This window comes from Onychomys torridus, chromosome 8 (genome assembly GCF_903995425.1).
Source record: "Onychomys torridus chromosome 8, mOncTor1.1, whole genome shotgun sequence".
Lineage (NCBI taxonomy): Eukaryota > Metazoa > Chordata > Mammalia > Rodentia > Cricetidae > Onychomys > Onychomys torridus.
Genome location: NC_050450.1, coordinates 107,171,210 through 107,193,038, shown reverse-complemented (window position 1 = coordinate 107,193,038; position 21,829 = coordinate 107,171,210). Strand labels below are relative to the sequence as shown.

The 21,829-nt window shown below is 49.8% G+C and overlaps 1 protein-coding gene across 1 annotated transcript in view; it reads right to left on the bottom strand.

Annotated features, from left to right (window-relative positions):
• The window catches only part of Card14 (caspase recruitment domain family member 14), a 28,284-nt gene extending 11,461 nt beyond the window's left edge, over positions 1-16,823 (bottom strand). Inside the window, exons 1-12 of the mRNA XM_036194640.1 lie at positions 16,613-16,823; positions 14,098-14,235; positions 13,044-13,369; positions 11,484-11,651; positions 9,322-9,441; positions 8,678-8,803; positions 8,079-8,228; positions 6,844-6,960; positions 4,694-4,836; positions 4,398-4,486; positions 1,859-1,919; positions 1,501-1,693 (exon numbers count right to left, since the gene is read on the bottom strand). Of these exons, the coding sequence (XP_036050533.1) occupies positions 1,501-1,693; positions 1,859-1,919; positions 4,398-4,486; positions 4,694-4,836; positions 6,844-6,960; positions 8,079-8,228; positions 8,678-8,803; positions 9,322-9,441; positions 11,484-11,651; positions 13,044-13,369; positions 14,098-14,235; positions 16,613-16,823 (1,842 nt within the window). The remainder of the gene's footprint in view (positions 1-1,500; positions 1,694-1,858; positions 1,920-4,397; positions 4,487-4,693; positions 4,837-6,843; positions 6,961-8,078; positions 8,229-8,677; positions 8,804-9,321; positions 9,442-11,483; positions 11,652-13,043; positions 13,370-14,097; positions 14,236-16,612) is intronic.
• Positions 16,824-21,829: the final 5,006 nt, after the last annotated feature.

Here is a 21,829-nt window from a genome sequence, read left to right as displayed (position 1 = left end):
GAGCCAGGTGAGGGGGTGCAGGCCTTTGATTCCAGCACTTGGAGGCAGGGGCTCTGTGAGTTCAAGGCCAGTCTAGTCTAAATAGTGAGTTCCAGGACATCAGAGCTACATAGTAAGCTACACACACACACACACACACACACACACACACACACACACACACACACACACACCAAAAAACCCAAAAAGGAAAAGGAGAAGAGAGACCCTAGGCGTGACCCCATGGCTCAGCTGGTAAAGCTACTTGTCATCCAAGATTGAAAAGTCAGATTCAATCCCTGGTACCCACATGGTGGAAGAGAGAACCATTTCCAACAAGCTGTCCTTTGACCTCCCTCCACATGTTCTATGACACGCAAACAAATAAGTCAATAAATAAGTAAATAAATTAAATAAATAAATACATAGATAAACAAATGTGGGTTTTTTTTGTTGTTGTTTATTTGAGACAGGGTCAGTTTGTAGACCATGCTGGCTTGCAATTCACAGAGATCCACCTCCCTTTGCCCTCTAAGTGCCGAGATTAAAGGCGTAGGCCATCACACCCAGCGAAATAAACATCCTTTTGAAAAGAGAGGGGCTGCCTTGAAGCAAGGTGGAAGATGAGAATATGACCCCCAAAGTTGTCCTCTGACCCCCATAAGTGTTCTATGCATTTGTGCAGTCACACTCATACACACATTGCACACACACACACCATACCTGCATACATGTATGCACAACACACACATATAATTCAAGAAAATGGTGCTGTTAGGCCACATCAAGCTCACCCCCCCACACCCATGTATTCACTTAGTAAGAATAATTTGTGTCTTACATTTATATGTACATTTGTGCTCTGTCCAGATTTGGACACTTTGCCATGAAATTCAATAGTTAAAATGGTGAATTTTATATCATGTATATTTCTGTACATATACAAAGTGACAAGAAGATCATCACAGTAGCAGGCGGTGGTGGCGCACGCCTTTAATCCCAGCACTCGGGAGACAGAGCCAGGAAGATCTCTATGAGTTCAAGGCCAGCCTGGTCTACAGAGTGAGATCCAGGACAGGCACCAAAACTACACAGAGAAACCCTGCCTCAAACAAACACACACACACACACACACATAATGAAAAACAAAAAACAGAAACAACAACAACAAAAACCTACAGTGAAAATCCAACACCGTTGGAAAGGCATTCTCAAGCCTGGCCAATGCTGAGGTGAGACTCAGGGCTAGACCACTTGTGTGACAGGTACAAGGCCCCTGAATTTCATCTCGAGAACTCCACCAAGGTCCCTGGTCAGAGCTGACACATTCCTGTGGCCTTCTCTGAGTTTCCAGGCTCTGGAGGATCTAGATTGCCAGGCTTGGGAAGGGGGCTGGGTTTCCCTCCCATGACCCTTGTGGAACCGAGACCCTGTCAGAGGCAGACCGTTGTCTCTCCTACCACACCCTCCCTAACCTGGCCCAGAAGCCTGGCACCAGCATGGCCTCCTGCTTTTGCTCACCATCATGATCTGGGTGCCAGGACGTAAGGCCATCTCATCAGCTGCAGAGCCTGGGGTGACACGGTGAATGAAGATACCGGTGAGGTTCCCACCAATGACGCCTATCTGCTCCAGCAGCGCGTCCCCTTTGAATGCCAGCACTGTGACCTGGCTCAGGATCTTGCGAGCTGGCCTCCGCCTCACAGGGGCGTTGCTGTTGGCAGACAGACACAACCTGAGCACAGACAGCAGAAAAGCCCTGAATTCTGGAGTTCTCTGTTCTGACTCCCCTGTGCTGATAGGATGCAATCAGACTCTGCTCTGTCACATCTAGGCTCTATTTCTCCACTCAGTGGGGTGTCCCCAGCCTGCAGCTCACCTTTCTGAGACATTTAGGCTCTGTGAAGACTCAGGCAGGCTGTCTTCTGACTGGGAGAGATCTGGAAGGAAATGGGATGCTTAGCAGCCAGAGGATGCCCTGCCCCCGCCTGACTCAGTCCCTGCTGTGTCCCCTCCTTCCTGCTTAGCTCTTTGATTTCATCTTTGCTAATATCAGAGTAGCTGGTGAGCGCTTCATGCATCCTTCTGCAATACCTGAACTAGTCACCAACATCTCAAGATGAAGACACCTCTGACATCTAGATTTTTTTTTGTTTTATTTTATTTTTTATTTTTGGTTTTTCGAGACAGGGTTTCTCTGTGTAGTTTTGGTGCCTGTCCTAAATCTTGCTCTGTAGCTCAAGCTGCCTCAAACTCACAGAGACCTGCCTGGCTCTGCCTCCTGAGTGCTGGGATTAAAGGTGTGCGCCACCACTGCTGGCTGATTTTTTTTTTTTTTAATTGGTGAGGATATGTAGTGCTTCTTAACACTGTGTCTGTTTTTATTTTATTTCTTTATATTTTATGTATGAGTGCTCTACATGTATACCTGTGTGCCAGAAGAGGGCATCAGATCCTATTATAAATAGTTGTGCGCCACCATGTGGGTGCTGGGAATTGAACTCAGGACCTCTGGAAGAGCAGCCAGTGCTCTTAACCGCTGAGCCATCTCTCTAGCTGCCCCTCCCCCCACATCTAGATTTCTGAATTCAATTAAGGATCAATTCTAAGGGTTGGAGAGATGGCTCAGCGGTTATGAGCACTGTTCTTGCAGAGGACCAGGGTTCAGTTCCCACATCCTCACAATGGCTCACAACTGCCTTTAACTCCAGTTCCAGGGGAGCCACACCCACTTCTGGGCTCTGTGGGCACCAGGCATGCATGTGGTGCACAGACATACATGCAGGCAAAACACCCATACACATAAAATAAAATAAATCTTAAAAAAGGGAGTCTCAAATCTGGCACAGCCCTGGCCTGCTCCTTAGCACTGTCCAGCAGCTCACTGGCTGTGGTAGGCGTGTGAATGTTCACAGTAGATGCTCCATGAGGCTCCCTAGCATGTTAAAAATTAATTAATTTGGTGCTGGAGAGATGACTCAGCAGTTAAGAGCACTGACTGCTCTTCCAGAGGACCCAGGTTCAATTCCCAGAACCCACATAGCAGCTCACCATTGCAGTTCTAGGGGACCTGACCCCTTACACAGACATACATGCAGGCAAAATACCAATGCACATAAAATAAAAATAAATTATTTAAAATTTTTAATTAATTTGAAACAAGGTCTCACTATATAGCCCTTGAATTCTCAATCCTCCAAAGTTCTGAGATTACAAGTGTGTGACTCTATATCCAGAGTACTCTTTGTCTCTCTCACTGTGTGTGCCTCTCTCTGTCTGTCACTATCTCTCTATGTGTGTCTCTCTCTGTCTCTCTCTGTGTAAGAGTGTGTGTGTGTGTGTGTGTGTGTGTGTGTGTGTGTGTGTAAGTCAGAGGTCAGCTTCAGTTGAATTCCTCTATCACTTTCCATCTTATTTTGTGAGGCAGGGTCTCTCATTGAATCCAAAGCTCTTCATTTCAGGCAGCCCTGCTGGTCAGAGAACCCCCAGATATCTGCCTATCTCAACTCCCCAGCGGTGGGCTTACAGATGCATGCTGCCATGCCTGGCTTTTACGTGGGTTCCGATGATCAGGCTCTCATGCATACACACCAAGCACTTTACCCCCAGAGCCATTTTCCCAGGCCCGGATACAACATGTCAATTTGAATTCTGTGACCTTGGGCCAGGACAAGATCTACTGGAGACCTAACAGGTGCCACCCATAAATGGCCTTAGCCCAGATCACAAGCAAAAAAATGATCCGATTATCTTAAAAGCCAAATTAAACTGAGGAAACAACCCAGATGTGCTTGAGTTTGATCCAGCAACACTGTGTGACCTGGAGGCAGAAGTCAGCAAAGGTTGGATTTCAGATCACCTGGTCCACTGTGCAGAATGAGGGTGACTCTCGCCCTCTGGTGGCTGTGGAGAGAATTCTGGGTAGGAGCCAAACACCTTTGTGAGAGCCAGGTGTGCCGGAGGTGTGAGATGGAAAAGGCTCATGGACTTCAGGACAAAGGACCAGTTCAATCACAGACATAAGGAAGTGAAAGCCGAGAGGCTTGGGGCAGCACCCAAGAGAAGGGATGCTCCCATCAGATGCAGCCTGTGCTAGACATCTCTGCCAGAAGCAACTTAGCACCGTGCTTGCTACCTCCTGTTCACAGGGAAGCGAACAGGAATGTCTGTGGCTACCTGAGCACATATGACGAGCCGTGTTTGGGCCTCTACATAAAAAATAAAGAGATAACAGCAAACAGAACTCAGCTGGGCTGAGGTAGCTAGACTAACATAGAGGCCAAGGTCAGAGATCAAGTTCACATCTCTCTACTGTCCCTGGAGAGAGATCCATGCTGTCTGTCTCACTTGCCCCACAGCAGTTCCATAGCCCAGGAAAAGAGCATGCTGTAGAGATCCTCGTGTGTGGCAGTGCTCACCTGCTCCATCTAGTATCTCATACTCAAGGTCTGTGTCTGTGTCATCCCCTATAGCCCCTTGAAGGCGCACCTCCAGGACTTCTGGGAAGCTGCCACAAAACACAGGAGGTTAGCATACAAACAGGCAGGATGACCCGCTCCAGCTGAGGCTACCACACAACCAGGCAGGATGGCCCGCTCCAGCTGAGGCTAGAGCACCCAGCACCTTTCTGAGCTGCTGTGCCCAAAGCCTAGGTGGTGCTTGGTCTATCTAGGATCCCCTTCAAGCTAGATCCCAAACCCATACCATGCTCTACCTTAGAGACTCAGGGTCTTCCAGGAAGTCCTCTGCCACCCGCTTGTACAGGGACTGCTGGCTGGGAGGCATGGGGCTGCTGGAGCGGAAGCTGTCCATCTGCTCACGGCTGGATGTGGGATTCAGGTCCCACCACAGCCGGGACTGGTGGAAGGTGGCCAAAGAGTAACAGCACAGTAAAGAAAAGCAGAGGAAGATATTAAGTCATGTGCCTACTGTATACATTCTAGACTGTGTGTGGGGGGGTATCCCATTTTGCATATAAAGCCATGAGACCCAGGGTGGGGGAGTTCCTGACTGGTGAGGAGAGAAGCTAGGCCTCAGGTGGGGGGGGCAGTTCTGAGCAGGCATTGAGAACCCCTATATCAGCTCTGTGGATCCAGAGTACCCACAAACTCCTGGGGACAGGTGCCATCCCCAGGGTGTGTGTGGAGGACTGATGGGAAGACACAGGTCAGTGAACAGGTACATCATACCAGGGTGTGACAGACTTCCTGGAGTGAGTGACAAAGAAGCCCAGTGGAGGGGGTATGAAATAGTCCACAATAGAGCCTGCACTAGGAGCCTGAGGGAGGGAGCCAGACAAAGATGGCCACATCCTAGAGTATAGGGGAGGGCTAGACAGGAGAGCTGACCCCACTCAGGTATTTAAGGGGGACAGATGTGCACGAATAAGACAAATCAGGAGTTATTACTGAGCACCATCTTGGCCATGACCCCAAAGGAAACAACGATCTTGGTCTCTGGGCAGTGAAGATGAGCAGCTGGGGTATGGTTTTGACTGGACCCTGGGGTTCTGGTTGGAATACGGACTCTCCCTCCTTGTCCCCAGTTTTCCAAGAAGCCAGTGAGCATGTGCATATGCAGATGCAGGTCTGCCGCTCTGCAGATGCAGGGGTCCTGGGGGACATTGCTGGGGTCATACAGGAATGAAGCCTGACCCTGCTCCAGGTGGTGGCCTGACCTGCCTCTCATACCCATTCCGGCCCATGGCAGCCCATGGTAGTGGTACTTCCATCATACCCTGAGCATCCTGAACTTGAATGGCCACCATGAAGAGACCACTTTGTCTCTTTGCCAAAGGCCGAGAGCAGACACCCGAGGGTCTAACATCACAGAGACCATTTGAGCTGGGTGGAATAGTGTTTTCTGGAATTCAGGTCCCCCACAACTTATGAATGTGACCTGATGTGAAAGTAGCATCTTCACAGATGAAATCAAGCTAAGAAGAAGCCAGACTGGGTCAGAGTGGGCTGCAAATCCACTGGTGTCTTTCCGTTATGGTTTAGATTTTTAAATGTTCCCCAAAGACTATGTGTTGAAGGCTTGACTGCCACCTTGTGGTGCTGATGGGTAGTTGACACTTTAAGAGGAGGTCTATGGAAGAAAGTTAGGTCTTTGGGGGTGTGCCTTTGCAGGAGATTTTTAGTTGGGTTCTTTCCCCCTCCCTCTCTCTGTCCCTGTCTCTCTCTTTCTGTCTTTGTCTCTCTGTCTCTGTGTCTCTCTCTCTATCTGTCTCTCTGTCTGTTTTCCCAGCTGCTGTGAGGTCTCCCCCACCGCATGCTGTGCTGGGAGATGGATACTACCTCACCACAGGCCTGAAGTGATGGGTCTGAGCCATTGTGGCTGAAACCTCTGAACAAACAAATGTTTCTCCTTTGAGTTGATAATCTCAGGGAAGTTGTTTGATACACTCTCGAATACAGTGGTTCTTAACCTGTGGGTCGCAACCCCTTTGGTAAACCTGTCTCCAAAAATTACAGTTATAAAGTAGCAACAAAAATAATTTTATGGTTGGTAGTCACAATATGAGAAACTGTATTAAAGGATCGAAGCATTAGGAAGGTTGAGAATCTCTGCAAGGAAATCTGGAGCTGTCCACATGATGACGGTGGAGAGTGGATGGCTGCCAGCTAAGGATTGTTGTGAAAGCAAAGCTGGAGAGATAGGAAAGGCCATCCACCAAAGCCACAGAGTGTGGCACCTTGATTTTGGGTTTCCAGCTCCCAGACCATGAGGGAATGATTTCCTGTTTGAAATGCTCAGTGGTACTGATTCCTCTGTGGAAATAAGGTTCTTAGCCCCATGATGTGTTGGGCTGAATGCAGCAGAGTGTGGGGGTGGAGGGCCGAGGTGGGGAGGGGCATGTACCTCAGTGGAGCTGAGGAGACTGCAGTCACTGTCATCTGGTGGGCACATGGCATGCCTCCGCACAAGCCGCTGCTTCCCCCGGAGGCAGAGTTCCCTGGCTCCAGCTTCCTGCTCGGGCTTCCGAAGAAACCAGATGGGTCAGGGAACTTACCCATGAACACCCTCCTACCCCAGACAGCTTCTGGGTGAAATGCTGGTTCCCTAGACTCCCAGGAGTTACCCACCAAGGAAATGAGATCCACCTGGCTTGAGAAAAGTACAATTCAGTCTGTCTAGAGAATCTAGAGAACATAAAGATTGTATGTTGTGTGCTAGTTTTAAAAATAATATACTGTGTAATGTATGTAGGTACCATGCATATGTGTATATTTACATGTTACAAAGAAAATGAAGGAGGGTGAAGGACTAGAGAAGAGAAGAAAATAAAACTGAATACCATCCCAGACTCGAAATGAGCAGTTACAGTTTGGAGAGACAGCTCAGGGTTAGTTAAAAGCACTTGTTGCTCTTCAGAGGACCCAGGTTCTGTTCCCAGCACCCACACAGCAGCTCACAACCATCTGTAACTTCAGTTCCAGTTCAGTTAATAGTTCCTTTTAAAAAAAAAATAGGTTGGGAAAGGCCTGGATATGGTTTAGTAGCAGATTACTTGCCTAGCATGAATGTGGCACAAGACCACACACATGCACACACATACACACATGTGTGCACATACGTGCATGCACACAGAAAGGGGTGGGTCCACCCCACAGAAGGAAGAGGTTCTTACTGTGTCTCTACCTGGACCATGGGTACTCAAGCAGTCTTGCCTACCCAGGGCACCTGACCCACACTGTCCATGGACCAAACAGGCTTTGTGACACTCACAGCCCTCAGGCACACAGGTCCCTCACCACAGCACCTGCGTCACTCAGTTCCTGGATTTCTGACTTTGGAAAAATCATCTATGTAAAGCAGACATACTGCCAGCCTCTTCTGTCACCACACACTAGATTTACTGAACCTCCCCCCGAGCTCCCTTTTCTGTAACACAGGGACATTAACATGAAGAGATGCAGAAGCAAGATGGCCACCCCATTAGCTCAGTGCTTCCCAGCTCCATCACTGACCAGAGGCAGGCAGCTGTGGAGGGCTGTGTGGGCTCTGTCCCCATCTCTCCAGCTCAGTTAATACCTCCTGTGTCTCACTGTCACCCGTGCAGCCCACTACCCAGACTCCTGGGGTAGAGCACTCACTCCTCCTGGGGGCTCTGCCTGCAGCCTGCGCAGCTGAGTGCGCAGCTCGAAGACCTGCTCTGTCAGCTCGAACACTCGCCTGCGCAGGGCATCCTTCTCCACCAGGCGCTGAGCCATCTCCATCTGGGCCCCGTCCCTCGCTGTGTATGCCTGTAGCCAGGATAGGAGCAGTGAGGGATGGTTAGGGGTTGAACAATGACCCAGGCATCTGAGCTGCAAAAGGTGCCCCCATGCTGTGGGCACTTTCTGTGAACTCATCCAGTGTGCACTAACCAGCACTCACACTGATTGTGCAAGCCTACTATGTTTTAATAAAGTCCATATCTGGGATGGACAGCCTATGTCTTGTGTCAGGATAGCCTATTTCTTGTTGGGAGAATGACAGAGAGTCTGTGTCAGTGCATTGCCGGAGAGTGAAGGAACCTCCCATGGACCAAGGAAAGAAACCCTGAGTCCTCTCCCCTGAGCCAGCAGCTCTTGGCTTCACTCACACACCAGCAGGGGACAGTGTAGATGATGGTGTCTTCCTGAACCCGGTGCCAGCAAGGGAAGACACCTGCATTCCCCCACTCCAGGTTAACCTCCAATGCTTAGGATACCTGGTCACGTTCCTTCTGGAGCTCAGCCACCTGGCCCTGTAGTGTGGTCATCTTTTCTCGGTACAGCTCACAGTCCACCTGGGTCTTCCGGAACTGGAGTAGGGTCTGTTCTCTCTCCTCCCAGTACTGTACATTGGGGACATACCAGTGGCATTCATTGGCCCTGAGGCCTAGGCAGGAAGTGGTGAATGGGGACATGGGAGAAAGGCAGACAGGGGGCTTGGAGGGGAAGTGAGGTGAATTCACTTTTTCTGCAGGAACAGGTTTAGAGGTCTGTCTATAGAGCCACACAGCCAATCATAGTCAGCAATGGTGTGTGTATGGAGTGTGCAGAATCACATGCTGTTTAATGGCTCCAATGCAGAAGCGATTTCCCCTTGCCTCACTCTTTTCTCTCCATTTTCCCTTGTCTAAATCTTGGGCTCTTGTGGTCCCTAAGCCTTTGGCATGGTCCTAGGGTTCCTCTGTTGTGCCTGACCATGAGGTCTGGGTTATGGTTGGCACTCAGTAAGGACCTGATGGAGAAGCAGTTGAGTGTACCCACAAATTATCTAAGCAAAGTTAGTTAAACTGTGTGGATGATTGACTAAGCCAGTCCGTCCCACAAACGCACCCGCCCAAGATGGAGGGCACTATGGTGTCACCTGCTTCTGCTGCCTCTCTGCGGCTGCTGCTCGCTCCCGCAGTGAGTGGATGCGGTCCACCAGCTCTTGCTTGCTCTCCCGGGCCTCATCCAGGCTCTGTTCCAGAATGTCCTTCTCCACCTGGTGCAGAATGAGGTCAGCCAACCTCCCAAGAGCCATACCAGTGGGTAAACAGAGTCCCCAAGGCTGTGTGTATGTTAGATAGTGTGGTCTGATTACTATAGGTTGCTGTTTGAGGCTAGCCTAGGCTAAGAATGAGGTCAAGACCAATTTAGGCCACTTAGTCACTGACTCAGAAAATGAAATGAGGGTTGTGGATACATTTTGGAGTGTGAAGGCATAGTGTGTGTAGGGCTCCTGGTTCAATCCCCAGAAACACACACACACACACACACACACACACACACACACACACACACACACGTACGTACACATACACACCAGTCACAAGTGAGAAGACAGGCATTTGGTTCTAATGGTCAAGGAGACAGACCCCCTCAAGGGACAATTCCATACGATCATTTAGCCTTCTCCATTAGCAGCTCTACCAGCAGAGCCTCAAGACAAGGGACAGACCTTTCCATGCTGTATTTTCCAAAGGAGCCTGTGAGTGACACACAGTCCAGCTCAAGCTGCAGTGAGCTGTGTGCCACCCCCAAGGGGTATATATTTAAAGAACTTGTGTATTACTGTTTGCCTACATGCATGTATGTGTACCATGTGTGTGCAATGCCTATAGAGGCCATAAGGGGGCGTTAGAACATCTGGAACTGGAGTTACAGATGGCTATAAGCTGCCATGTGGGTACTGGGAAGTGAACCTAGTGACAGAATTCCTAGCCACTCCCCCATGATCACACATGCCCTGGCAAGATGCTTAGTCATATCAGGGCCTTAAGTTCTATGTAATCTGTGCACTGCATGATCATGTAATTTGCGAGCAGTATGATCATGTAATCTATGTGCATATATGGCATAGCTATGTAAGCCTATATGTGCATGTGCCAAGGAAATCCATAAAATCAGGTCCTACATACCCCTCCCCCTTTTCCTGCATGGTCATTTCCATAGGCCTAAGCACATCCCTTCTGTTCCTTTCCCCTAATAATCTCTTATAGTGGGTTTTATTGTGCCTTATGCCTTTTCTTGCATGGGAAACAGCACCACTTAATGAATAACATTGCTCTGCTTAATAAATAACACCTAGGTCATCTGCAAGAACAGCAAATGCTCTTAATTACTAGCCATCTTTCCAATAACCCCTCCCAGTAACTTTTTTTGTTTGTTTTTCGAGACAGAGTTTCTTTGTGTAGCCCTGGCTGTCCTGGAACTCTGCCTGAGTACTGGGACTAAAGGTGTGTGCCTCCACTGCCCAACAGTAATATTTTTTTAATTAAAAGGAATAAAAGGAGAAAGGTAAAGTGTTTGCAGAGTTCAGGGCACCAATGTTTCCCAGTTCTTTAGGCTCCATGCATGACTCTCTCCAAGTCATGGTGGGCAGGACACGGGAAGTCTTACAGGCAGAACAGATTTATTTTTTCCAGATCCTTATAGTTCATCCAGGCTGCTATTATTTTATTCTATTTTAACTAAGGCATCAGCTGCCTCAGGCTCCTAAGTGCTGGGACTTCAGGCCTGCACCACCATACCATTTACAAGTGGCCTTTCCTATTGCAGAACAATGTAGCCACAGAAAATCAGCCCAGAGGGTAAGCTAATGTAGGAACAACTTTTTCTTCTTCTTCTTCTTTTTTTTTTTTAAATAAATAAGTTTATTTATTTATTTTTTCCGGAGCTGAGGACCCAACCGAGGGCCTTGCACTTGCTAGGCAAGTGCTCTACCACTGAGCTAAATCCCCACCCCCAGGGACAAGGTTTCTAATGCTGTTACCATCTGTGTGGTCTGGAGACGGGGAGGTAGGAAGGAACAAGAAGGGGGTTGCATAAACTGACTTATCACGGCAGGATGCTGAGACAAGAGGATTGTGGGTTCAAGGCCTACCCTAAGATATAGAGAAGGGGTTGGCACGAGCCACTGAGCCTCACTTTAGTGAGACCACTGTGAGAAGTCCCACAGTCCACATCCACCCACTGACACTAAGGACATGGCCTTTCCAGATCAGCAGGAGGCATTGGCCTCCTGAGGGACTCAGGGGACCCTACCAGGCTGAAGGTCATGGAGCGGAGTTTTTCATTCTCCTCCTTAAGACGGTTCAGTTCCTCTCCCTCACACTCCAGGTCACTGGCCAGCCTCAGGGACCTCTCTCGAGATTCTCGTTCACATGATGACACAAGGCTTGCCCTCTGTAGTTCCTGCTTCACCAGGTAGAGCTGTGTGGGAGGAAGTGGGAGGAGGGGCATGGGGAAGGTTTCTCCATCACATGCGGCTTGCCCACCCTTCCTGCTGATGCTGATGGCATGTGGAGGGCCTCTGATTTACCTCCTGAGCATCCCTAGGCCCTCATGGGAAGAAGCGGCATTTACAAGTATTTACTTGATTTTAAAGTACATATATGAGTGTATGTCCATGTGTGGGCATGTGCATGTGGGCGCAGTTGCCTTCAGAGGCCAGAGGCACTAGATCCCCCTGGAGCTGGAGTTATATGCTGCCCAACATAGGTTCCAGGACCTGAACTTAGGTCCCCTAGAAAAGCAGTGCACACGCTTACACTCTGTGATGGTTTGAATGATAAATGTATCTGAACACTTGGTCCTCGGTTGGAGGTCACCAGAAGTATGTCACTAGGGGTGGGCTTGGAGAATGCAGAGCCACCACGCCCTACTCCTGGTTTCCTCTTTGCTTCATGACTGCAGTTGAAGCTATACTCTCTCAGCTTCCTGCTCTGGTCACCATGCCTCCTGTTGCCATCCTGCCGTCCCTGCCATGACAGACTCCTATCCTCTGGAACCATAAGCCCAAGCAAAACTTCCCTTCTATAAGTTGCTTTGGCCACAGTGGTTTTTTGTTTTGTTTTGTCCCCCCCCCCCCCCCCGCAAGACGAATCTTCTGTGTAGTTTTGGTACCTGTCCTGGATCTTGCTCTGTAGACCAGGCTGGCCTCAAACTCACAAAGATCCGCCTGCCTCTGCCTCCCGAGTGCTGGGATTACAGGTGTGTGCCACCACCACCGCTGGGCTTGGCCAGTGTTTTATAACAGTGACAGAAAAGTAACTAATGCAGCCAGTGGGGAAAGGCGTTTTAGCTTTAATTTACTACAGATGAGATACAGTGTTTAAACCAGTGGTTTGAGCAGACCAAGGGGGCCAGTGCCAGCTCCCATCCCTACTGTTAGATTGGTGGCCCCCAGTGCTTTCACTGCTCTCTTGTGTTCCTCTGATGGAGAGAATGTGAACTCACAGAACACCACCACCACAACGAAGTCAAGTCAGTGAGGGCTAGGGATGCCGAGAGCCAGGGGAACTGGACCTGTTGCAGGCAAAGTTTCCTGGGGTAACTTGCAGGGTCCAGGGGTCTGTGTGTGTCCAGGGCCCTGAACCCCCAAACTACCCAGCTAGATCAAGCTGGCCTCCTCCTTTTTTTGGTCAGAGGCCCAAGAGAAACTTAGATTTCCAAGACCTCCCCCTGTGTTGGCCTGGCCTCTCTGAAAGGAAGCACCCCATAAGGCAAAGCCAGGAGGTCTCCAGGCCATGGTGGGTGGAGGCTGGTTCCCAGGCTGCTTGGATACCCCCCAACATCTGGCATGAACCCTCAAGTGTAGGGTACCTCCTCCTGCAGGCTGTGGCAGCGTGTGGCAGCCAGCTCCTTCTCCCGAAGTGCATTGCTGTAGTGCAGTGACAGGTTCAGCATCTCATCCTTCAGCTTCAGGACCTCGTGGAAGTGGGCACTGACCTCACGCTTCATGCGGCTGTGGTCAGCCTCCAGCTGGCGCAGGCCCTCTGCACGGGTCTCAGCCAAGCCCAGGCGTTCCTTCAGCTGCTGGCATCTCCGAAGCAGCATGTCCTTCTGCGCCTTCTCCTGGGCCAGCTCCTCCTGCAGGCTGCTGATGGCCCCAGCCAGGCACTCAGTCAGCTTGGATGTCTCCATGAGACCTGCAGATGGGCAGTCCCTCTCTCTGTCACCTTGCCCTTCCTTACTCAGCTCCCTGGGTCTTGTACCCCTTGGCCAGACCCTTGCAAGCCTACAGGCCTACTCCGTTGGTCTCTCTGAAAGCCTCCTGCTTTTTTGGACTCCATATTTGTTGTCATGATTTAGACTGCCTTCTAGGTTTCCCCACAAGACCCTGGCATTCTCATCCAGCTCCCCTTACAAACTGATTGCACTCGAAGTTAGCAATTTCCATGGGACTCCAAAGAAAACACAGCAGTGACGTAAATCTGCCTTATGAACTCACAAATGCGTCCCTTGCACCAAGCCAGAGCAAATGGTTTATTAGATGTTGTTTTGAGTTTCCTGGGCCTGCTCTTTTAACACCCAAATCAATTTAACACCAAAAAATTTCAACAGGAAAGAGTCTGTCAGCTCCTGAACATGACATGTCCCACCACACAGGCTAAGCCTTTACTGCATGACTGTGTTCACCTGCAAAACTCAGGAAGACAGACCCTAGGCTTCCCCTTAAACAGCATAAAGGTCAGCCTTCCACTTCTGGGAGAGTCTCCTCACAGGGCCGGGTGACTAAAGATAGGCCTCGAAGCCAGGGCCGCCTTCTTCCCCACCCTCGCCCAATGCAGTGAGCTGGTAGAGTGCCGGGCCCAGGGCCAGAGACCCCAGCCTGGAGGGAAGTGCTGTACCTACAGCCCTCTGATCCAGCTCTCACCACTGAAGGTGCTGAAGTCTATGTCAGGCTGCAGTCCAGTGACCAGGGTGTAGACATCAGGGTTGTGGAACTTCAGGCTCTCCAGAAAGGCGACGGCCCCATTCTTCCCTCGGGCCTTCAGCAGATCCAACAGATGCCCTTGGGAGAGAGAGCCAGCCAGCCTAAGTCACCTAACGGTGTAGACAGCTTTGTACGTGTGGGGGTTGGAGTTCTCTGGGATCCCTGATGGAGAGGTGCACTGGATTCACTATTTTCACAGGCTCTGTACATCACCTTTACTCATGTACTATCAACTTGAAGAAGCAAGAACTGTATTAGCTGGACCCCTACTAGGGGCAAGAAAATGTTCTGCTATGAGCTGGGTATAAAGGGGCATGTCTTACTGAGGGCTCGGGCTCTCTCTCTCTCTCTCTCTCTCTCTCTCTCTCTCTCTCTCTCTCTCGCTCTCTCTCTCTCTGTGTGTGTGTGTGTGTGTGTGTGTGTGTGTGTGTGTGTGTGTGTGTGTAGAATACAGCAGTCTTTTGGAGTTCCAGGGAGTGGCCCCAGAGAGCTTTAGGGGCATCTCAAATGCAGGATTCAAATCCTGCTTTTCTCAGCTGGAGTTAGTAGTTCAGATCAATCTCTCCTATACTTGAGATCCAGGCACCTACATTATGACCTCGATAATTTCCACCCGCCGCCTGGCTTCTGTGGCCTGCTTTTGCAGAGAGCATTTCATCAACAGTGGCACTTCACCCAACACCCTTCAGTGGTACAGTCACTGACAGGTGAGGAAATAGTAGAAGAACAATTTCCAAAGACAACTACAGTGGGATGACCGATGCCCCCCAAAGATATGCCGCCCCCCAAAACTGCCTGTGCGGGTTAGTTTTTATCAACTCAAGAAACTGGAGTCATACTGGAAGAGAAACCCTCCTTTGAGGAGTCGTCCCCATCAGACTGGCCTGTATGAAAGCCCGTGGGACACTTTCTTGGTTAACGATGGGTGTAGAAGGACCTAGAGCATTGCAGATGGTGCCACCTCTGGGCAGGTGGTCCTGGGGTGTATAAGAAAAAGATTGAGCAAACCATGAGGAGGAAGCCAACGAGTACCATCCTCCATTGCATCTGCTTTAGTTCCTGCCCTGGCTTCCTCAACGATAGACTTTGGTTAGAAATGTAAGGCAAACAAGCCCTCTCCTCCTCAAGTTGCTTTTGGTCGTGATGTTTATCACAGCAACAGAGAACTAAATAAATGGTGCCTGTGTGAGATGTTTCCTTTGGACAAGGATCTTTGTGGATATAATGAAGTGAAAGATATCAAGGAAAGACTATCCTGGGGCTGAGGATGCAGCTCAGCTGGTAGCATGTTTGCACAGCGTGAGTGCTGGCACACACCTATCATCCTAGTAGAGATAGACAAATTGAAAATTCAAAGTCATCCTCGGCTACATGGCAAGTTCAAGGATACATGAGACAGTGTATTGATCAAAAAATTAAATTTAAAAATTAAGCTGGGTGGTGGTGGTGCACGCCTTTAATCCCAGAACTCAGGAGGCAGAAGCAGGTGGATCTCTGTGAGTTCGAGGCCAGCCTGGTCTACAGAGTGAGTTCCAGGATAGCCAGGACTGTTTCACAGAGAAACCCTGACTCGAAAAACAAACCAACAACAACAACAACAACAAAAACCCACAAAGAAATTAAAAGAAAATGAAGATAAAGTGGGCCATATTCCAATTATAAGTATGCTTACAAGAAGAAACGGAAAACACAGGAAAGGGCCTATAAAGATGGAGGCAGAGTTGGGGTGATGAGGCCACATGCCAAAAGTTTCCTGGACCACCTAGAGCTGAAAGGCAAGAAGAGTCTTCACAGAGCCTGCAGTGGGACCATGGCCCTGACCACACAACGTGCAAGACTTCTGGGCTGCAGAACCGAGAGCATGCGTCGTCCTTGTGGGGCTTCTTCCCCTTGTGGTAGGGATGAAGTCAGGGTCGTGTACATGTGAAATATGTGTTCTATCACTGAGCTGCACCCAAATCCCACCACAGTCTTTTTAAACAACATTGTTTATAGCTATTTGCTGGGACTTTGTTAGGGGACTAACTTGGTATCCCAAAAGTTGGGACCTTGGTCCCCTTGATGCTTTGGAGGAGATTGTTTTGAGGTAGGGCCTCACATAGTCTAGGCTGCCCAGACTCATCAATACAGAGCTGGAGATGGCCTTAAACTTCTGATCTTTCTGCCTCCACCAGGTACACACTACAGTGCTTGGTTTATGTGGTACTGGGATCTATTCAGTTCTTGGTGTACGGTGGCAAAGTTTCTACCAACAGATCTCCCCTTTTTGATAGAGTCTCACATTATAGTCCAGACTGGCCTTGAACTTGTAGCAATCCTCCTGCCTCAGTCACTTGGAATGTTGGGATGACAGGCATGAGCCACCCTTAGTGTTGAAGTCTGTTGAACTGCTGGACAGGAAGAGCCTGGCTGTAACCCAGGCAACTCAGGGAGAGGCTAACGGCTCTGGACTCACCAACTCTCATGGCACTGTTGGTGAATCGGGGGCTGTGGAGGACCTCCTCCTCATCCAGCTGGCTCAGCACCTTGGCCTGGCGCAGGTAGGGGGTGAGGCGGCTGGGGCAGATGCTCTGTACGATCTTGCAGCGGTGGCTCTCCAGCATGTCCCAGAGCATCTCCTCATCCAGAGCCGTCAGCGTGGAATCCATGCGGCACAGTTCTGCCATTCCTGGACTCTGAAAGGGCAGAATAGGGGTGTAATCATGGACTCTGAGAGGGTGGGATGGGTGCAATCATGGACTCTGGGAGGGTGGGATGGGGTGCAATCATGGACTCTGGGAGGGTGGGATGGGGGTGCAATCATGGATTCTGAGAGGGTGGGATAGGGGTGCAATCATGGATTATGAGAGGGTGGAATGGGGTGCAATCATGGACTCTGGGAGGGTGGGATGGGGTGCAATCATGGATTCTGAGAAATGGGGTGCATTCAAAGACTGTGCTTGGGAGGCTGGGGAGCTTTCTGTTCCAACCCTCCTGGCCCCACACCACTGGTACAAAAACAATACCCAGCTCAGATAGTCAGAGAGTCACAGGAACACCCTGTGTCAACACTAGGCTCACTCCTCTCTCCACCCCACCCCCACCTCAGGCAGGCAGTAGGTTTCCCCTGGTGTCGGTAAACCACATTTGCCATGTGCTGTTCATGGTCCAAGGACTTCATTAACCCAAGAAGATGATGGTAAAAATCAGGTCAGGGGCTGGGAGCACAGCTCAGTGCTACAGTATTTACCCAGCATTGCTGAGGTGCTGGGTGTTAGGTTCCATTCTCAGTGGCACACACACAAACACACACACACACACACACACACACACACACACACACACACACACACAAGTGGGGAGAAAATACAGCAAAGTTGAGAAGCTGTACTGGAGTAAATTTTAGAGCTTAGATGCTGTGTTGGCAGCCAGCAATGCTGCTGCTGTTCTAAGGGAAGAAATGGTCAGGTGGGGGTCAGGGCTGGGAGAGCACCAGGACAGGACTGGATTGCCTGTCGGAGTCAGGGGGTGGATCAAGGTGGTTGCATGAAAGGCAAAGTGCATTATAGCTGGATCTCATTAAATAAACAACAAAAACCACTGGCTTCCAGACCAACCAGGGGCCAGAATGGGCTCCCTGCTCCATAGCTCCCTGCTCCACAGCTCCCTGGTCTTTAGTCATTTTACGATGACTGCGCTGTGTCTGCCATTGCTGGCTTCTGCCTCTGTGGAAGATCAAGTCACACAGCACCATCCTCTTAAACCAGTGATACTCCTGTGGGTAGAAATTGAACCACTCTAGGTTTCCACATCACACACACAGCCCTGCCAACATCCTTGTGCATCTCTGAGCATAGGTGGGAGTGGACTCAGGACCACAAATTCCTGCGGTTGTTATTTTCATTTGTCTTAATGAGCTGGGCCAGTTGGCGTTGAGTACCCCATGAAGAGGTCTGATCTCTGAAGATGCCCAGAAACCATAGCAAGCCAACCTCTGTGTTTATAATGAACAGAAAGTGGTGGCTGGAAGGAGCACCCTGTCCCCATGAGCAGCACCCAGTTCACCTGGGACAGCTGATCACTGGCTTGACTGTTTTTAGAACCATTTGAAAAAAAAACCCTGTGCATGTCTGTAAGAGTGTTTCCAGGGAAGTCTGGGGGGTGAAGACTGGCCTTGAGTGGGTAGCGCCATGCCCATGGGCTGAGATCGCATATGAATGAAGAGGAGGAAGCCAACTGGACAGCAGCATGCATCTCTGCTTCCTGTCTCTGATGCAGCGTGAGCAGCTGCTACCTTGGCTTCCACACCATGATACCCTGTTCCCCAAAACCGTGGACCCAAACAATCTGTTTCTTCACAGCAACAAGAGGAACAGCTAAAAAGCCAGGACTCCAGACTCCAGCAAGTTACTCACCAGAGGTGCCCAGAATTGCTTCTGCAGGACCTCCTTGCAGTTGGCTGGATCTGGTGTCTCCCGGTGAGCTGCCAATGGCTTTCTCCACAGGCTGTAGTGGGGCAGGGCCAGGCAGGAAGGGCCGTGAAGTTACTTCAAACCATGTGACCTGCTCCAAAACTCACAGTCTGAGCACAAAAGACTAAAGGCAAGTGGAAAGAGAAACAATAAAAGATTGAGTTCGTTTCGGAAATGACTGTGGACACCTCTGACCCATGACTTCCTCAGTTCCTTAGGGGATGCAGATTCTGGATGGAGACTGACTTAGAACCCAGAACACAAGAGGGAGTTAGCAGGTGTCTTTGCCACCCAGTGTCCACAGGCCAGTCAGTGACCAGAATCCATGGATCCCCTTCCCCAGAACTTCCTGGAGAGCAGGTGGGCAGGCCAGAGTCATCACAAGGAAGAGGGTCACATGGGGATGAGCAGAGAGCAGTCATGAGCACCACCAGCTCACTCCTGGTTTCCTGTTAACAGCCTGGCCCTAAGGTGTTCTAAGTCACATCCCCAGAGGCCCTGTGAATGTGAGCTTATTGGAAGTAGATTTTCACAGATGGAGTCGGTGCGCTCACTAGAGTGACTGGTGTCCTTTCAAGGTGTGTGTGGTGGCGGAGGGGGGGGGGGCTTGGGATGCCAAGCCAAACTGCCAGGAAGAGTTTTGGCAATACAGAGATTTAGAATGGCATGGGGCAGACCTTCCTGGAGTGGCCCTAGATGCACCTGGAGCTTGGAGGACAGGAGCACCCATAGTTTGGAGCCACTGTCTGCACGATACTAGACACGCAAGGCTAGGAGGTTTGGAAATGTGCAGGCCCTGGGGCACCTGGTCCTTTGTCAACATGCCAGTCATGGATAAATCCCAAGGGGCTCTTATGGGCCCAACATCTGCATAGTGTTTACCTCCACATCAGAACAGGGTCAGCTGTAAACTTCAGAGCCTGGTGGAGAGTGAAAAAGGCTTGGTGGCACCTTTAATCCCAGCACTTAGGAGGCAGAGGCCGGCAGATCTCTGTGAGTTCAAGACCAGGCTGGCCTACACAGCAAGTTCCAGGCCAGCCATGAATGACATAGTGAGACCTTGACAAAAAAAAAAAAAAAAATATATATATATATATATATATATATATATATATAATATTAAAAATAAATAAATACATACATAAATAAATTCAAGCTGGGGATGCAGCTCAGTTGGTAGAGTGCTGGCCTACTGTGCACTAATTCCCAGTATAAACCAGGTGTGGTCATACTTGCTTCTGATCAAGAAAATCAGAACTTGTAGACAGTGACAGCTGAGCAACAAGCCCAGCACGGGGCTAGGAACCATATACACTTGAAGCCAGCCCCAACTGGTCAGCCAAGAGTGTCTCCAGGATGCCATATTCCATCTGATATGCCTTAGATATGGAAATTGACTGTGAGATGTGTGCATGTGTTTGTGAAGACACTAAAGCCACTAAATTGCACACCAGAATGGGCGAATTACAAGGCATGTGAAATATGGTCAGTAAAACTTCTAATTAAAAATAAGAAAGAAAGGATCTGTGGCAGGTGGATCTCTGTGAGTTTGAATGGCCAGAATGGTCTACAAAGAGAGTTCCAGGACAGCCAGAGCAACATAGAGAAATCCTGTCTTGAAAACCTAAAAAGAGGAAGAAGAAGGAATAGGAGGGGAGGAGGAGGAAGGATAGAAACAGATATAGACAGGCAGATAGATAAATGGATAGATAGACAGAGATAGAGAGATATGTATGTATGCATGTATATACATATGTATGTTTAGAAAGATCTCAGAGTTACTGACCCTATGCTGATCCCACTCATGGTCCTGACATGGTCCAGGAAGAGGGTGGGGATTGAGGAGTCCTCTCCCATGATCTGGCCTGTCCTACCCATCTGAAGATGGGGTACTGTCTTCAGTGTATGGGACACCCGCCCTACCTCTGTTCCCCTTATTCTCTTCCTGCCCCTGTCCTCCATCCATCCCTTCCCCTTCCCTTCCCCTCTCTCCCTCCACACCCTTGTCTTCATCAGTCTGTCACTTGGCTGTTCAGAGCCCCACCCAAGCCTGGTTCCTCTTGTGCCAGTCCCTGACCTGTGTGTCAGCCTTCAGGACACTGGGTACCAGCCTCTCAGGTCCCCTCACCTGACTGCGACCTCCCAGGACTACCTGCACTATGTCTGGGGTTCCCCTTACCCGTTCTTAGATGCCTGGAGCATGAGCACACAGCTACCTCACATGTCAGTGACAGATACAACATGTGAACCAAGGGCCAATGATGACAGCACAGAGTGGGACAGTCCTGGGAGCCCTCCACCAGAGTCTTCACAAAACAAACCCCAAACAGTTTTTAAAATGTTTAAAGGGGCAGGGGCCAAGTTAGATGGCTCAGCAGGTGAAGGCCCTTGCCATTAAGCCTGACGACCTGAGTCCAATCCCTGGAACCCACAAGGTGAAGTGAGAGAACTAACTCCAGGTTGTCCTCTGACCTCCACACTAGTGTCCCTCTCCCCCAATAAGTAAGTAAATAGATAAATGAAAAAATAATTTTAAAAGGAAAACAAAGCAGCCATAAAAATCAGAAAAAGAGTCAACGTGGGAGTAGGTTTGGGGAGTGGCCAGCAGCCCTGAAACCAGCCCAGAGCACCTCAGTGTCAGGAGGAGAAGGTCCCAGGGCAGAGTTGGGTTGCCACTCTCCTGCTCTATGCCCACCCAAAGAGGAGCACAGTGGATCATATCTGCAGAGCACACCTCATGCCTCCCTGCACCTTGTGCAGAATCACCACCCAGAGAGACATTTCCTTTTTAGATTTTTGTCTGGTTGAGAGACGTTAGCACATCCTCCTGACATGTGCTAGTGTTGAGCAGGATGGAAGTGTACCAGAGAACAATGGATGCTGCTACGGTGGAGAAAGTTCTGGAATGTCACAAGAAAGAAGGTAGTTGCCCAGCACTGCCTCAGTCAGGAAGACGTCACTGTCATTCCTCCCTTCCCACACAGTACAGAGGTGCCGCCTGTTTCTCCGGTTCTGAGACATCCACCTAAATAAACACAGAGCTTGACCCCGCCTGAGTAGCAGATGTAGACATCGTAGGCGCCCCTGAACTGTGACCTTTCCCTGGCAGGATCAACAGCCCTGCAATTAGATTGGCACCAAACCACCCTCAAAGCAAAGGCTCATGGAATGTTAATCTATTTGTAGCAAACCACGCTGTGTTGTTCACCCATACATCATCA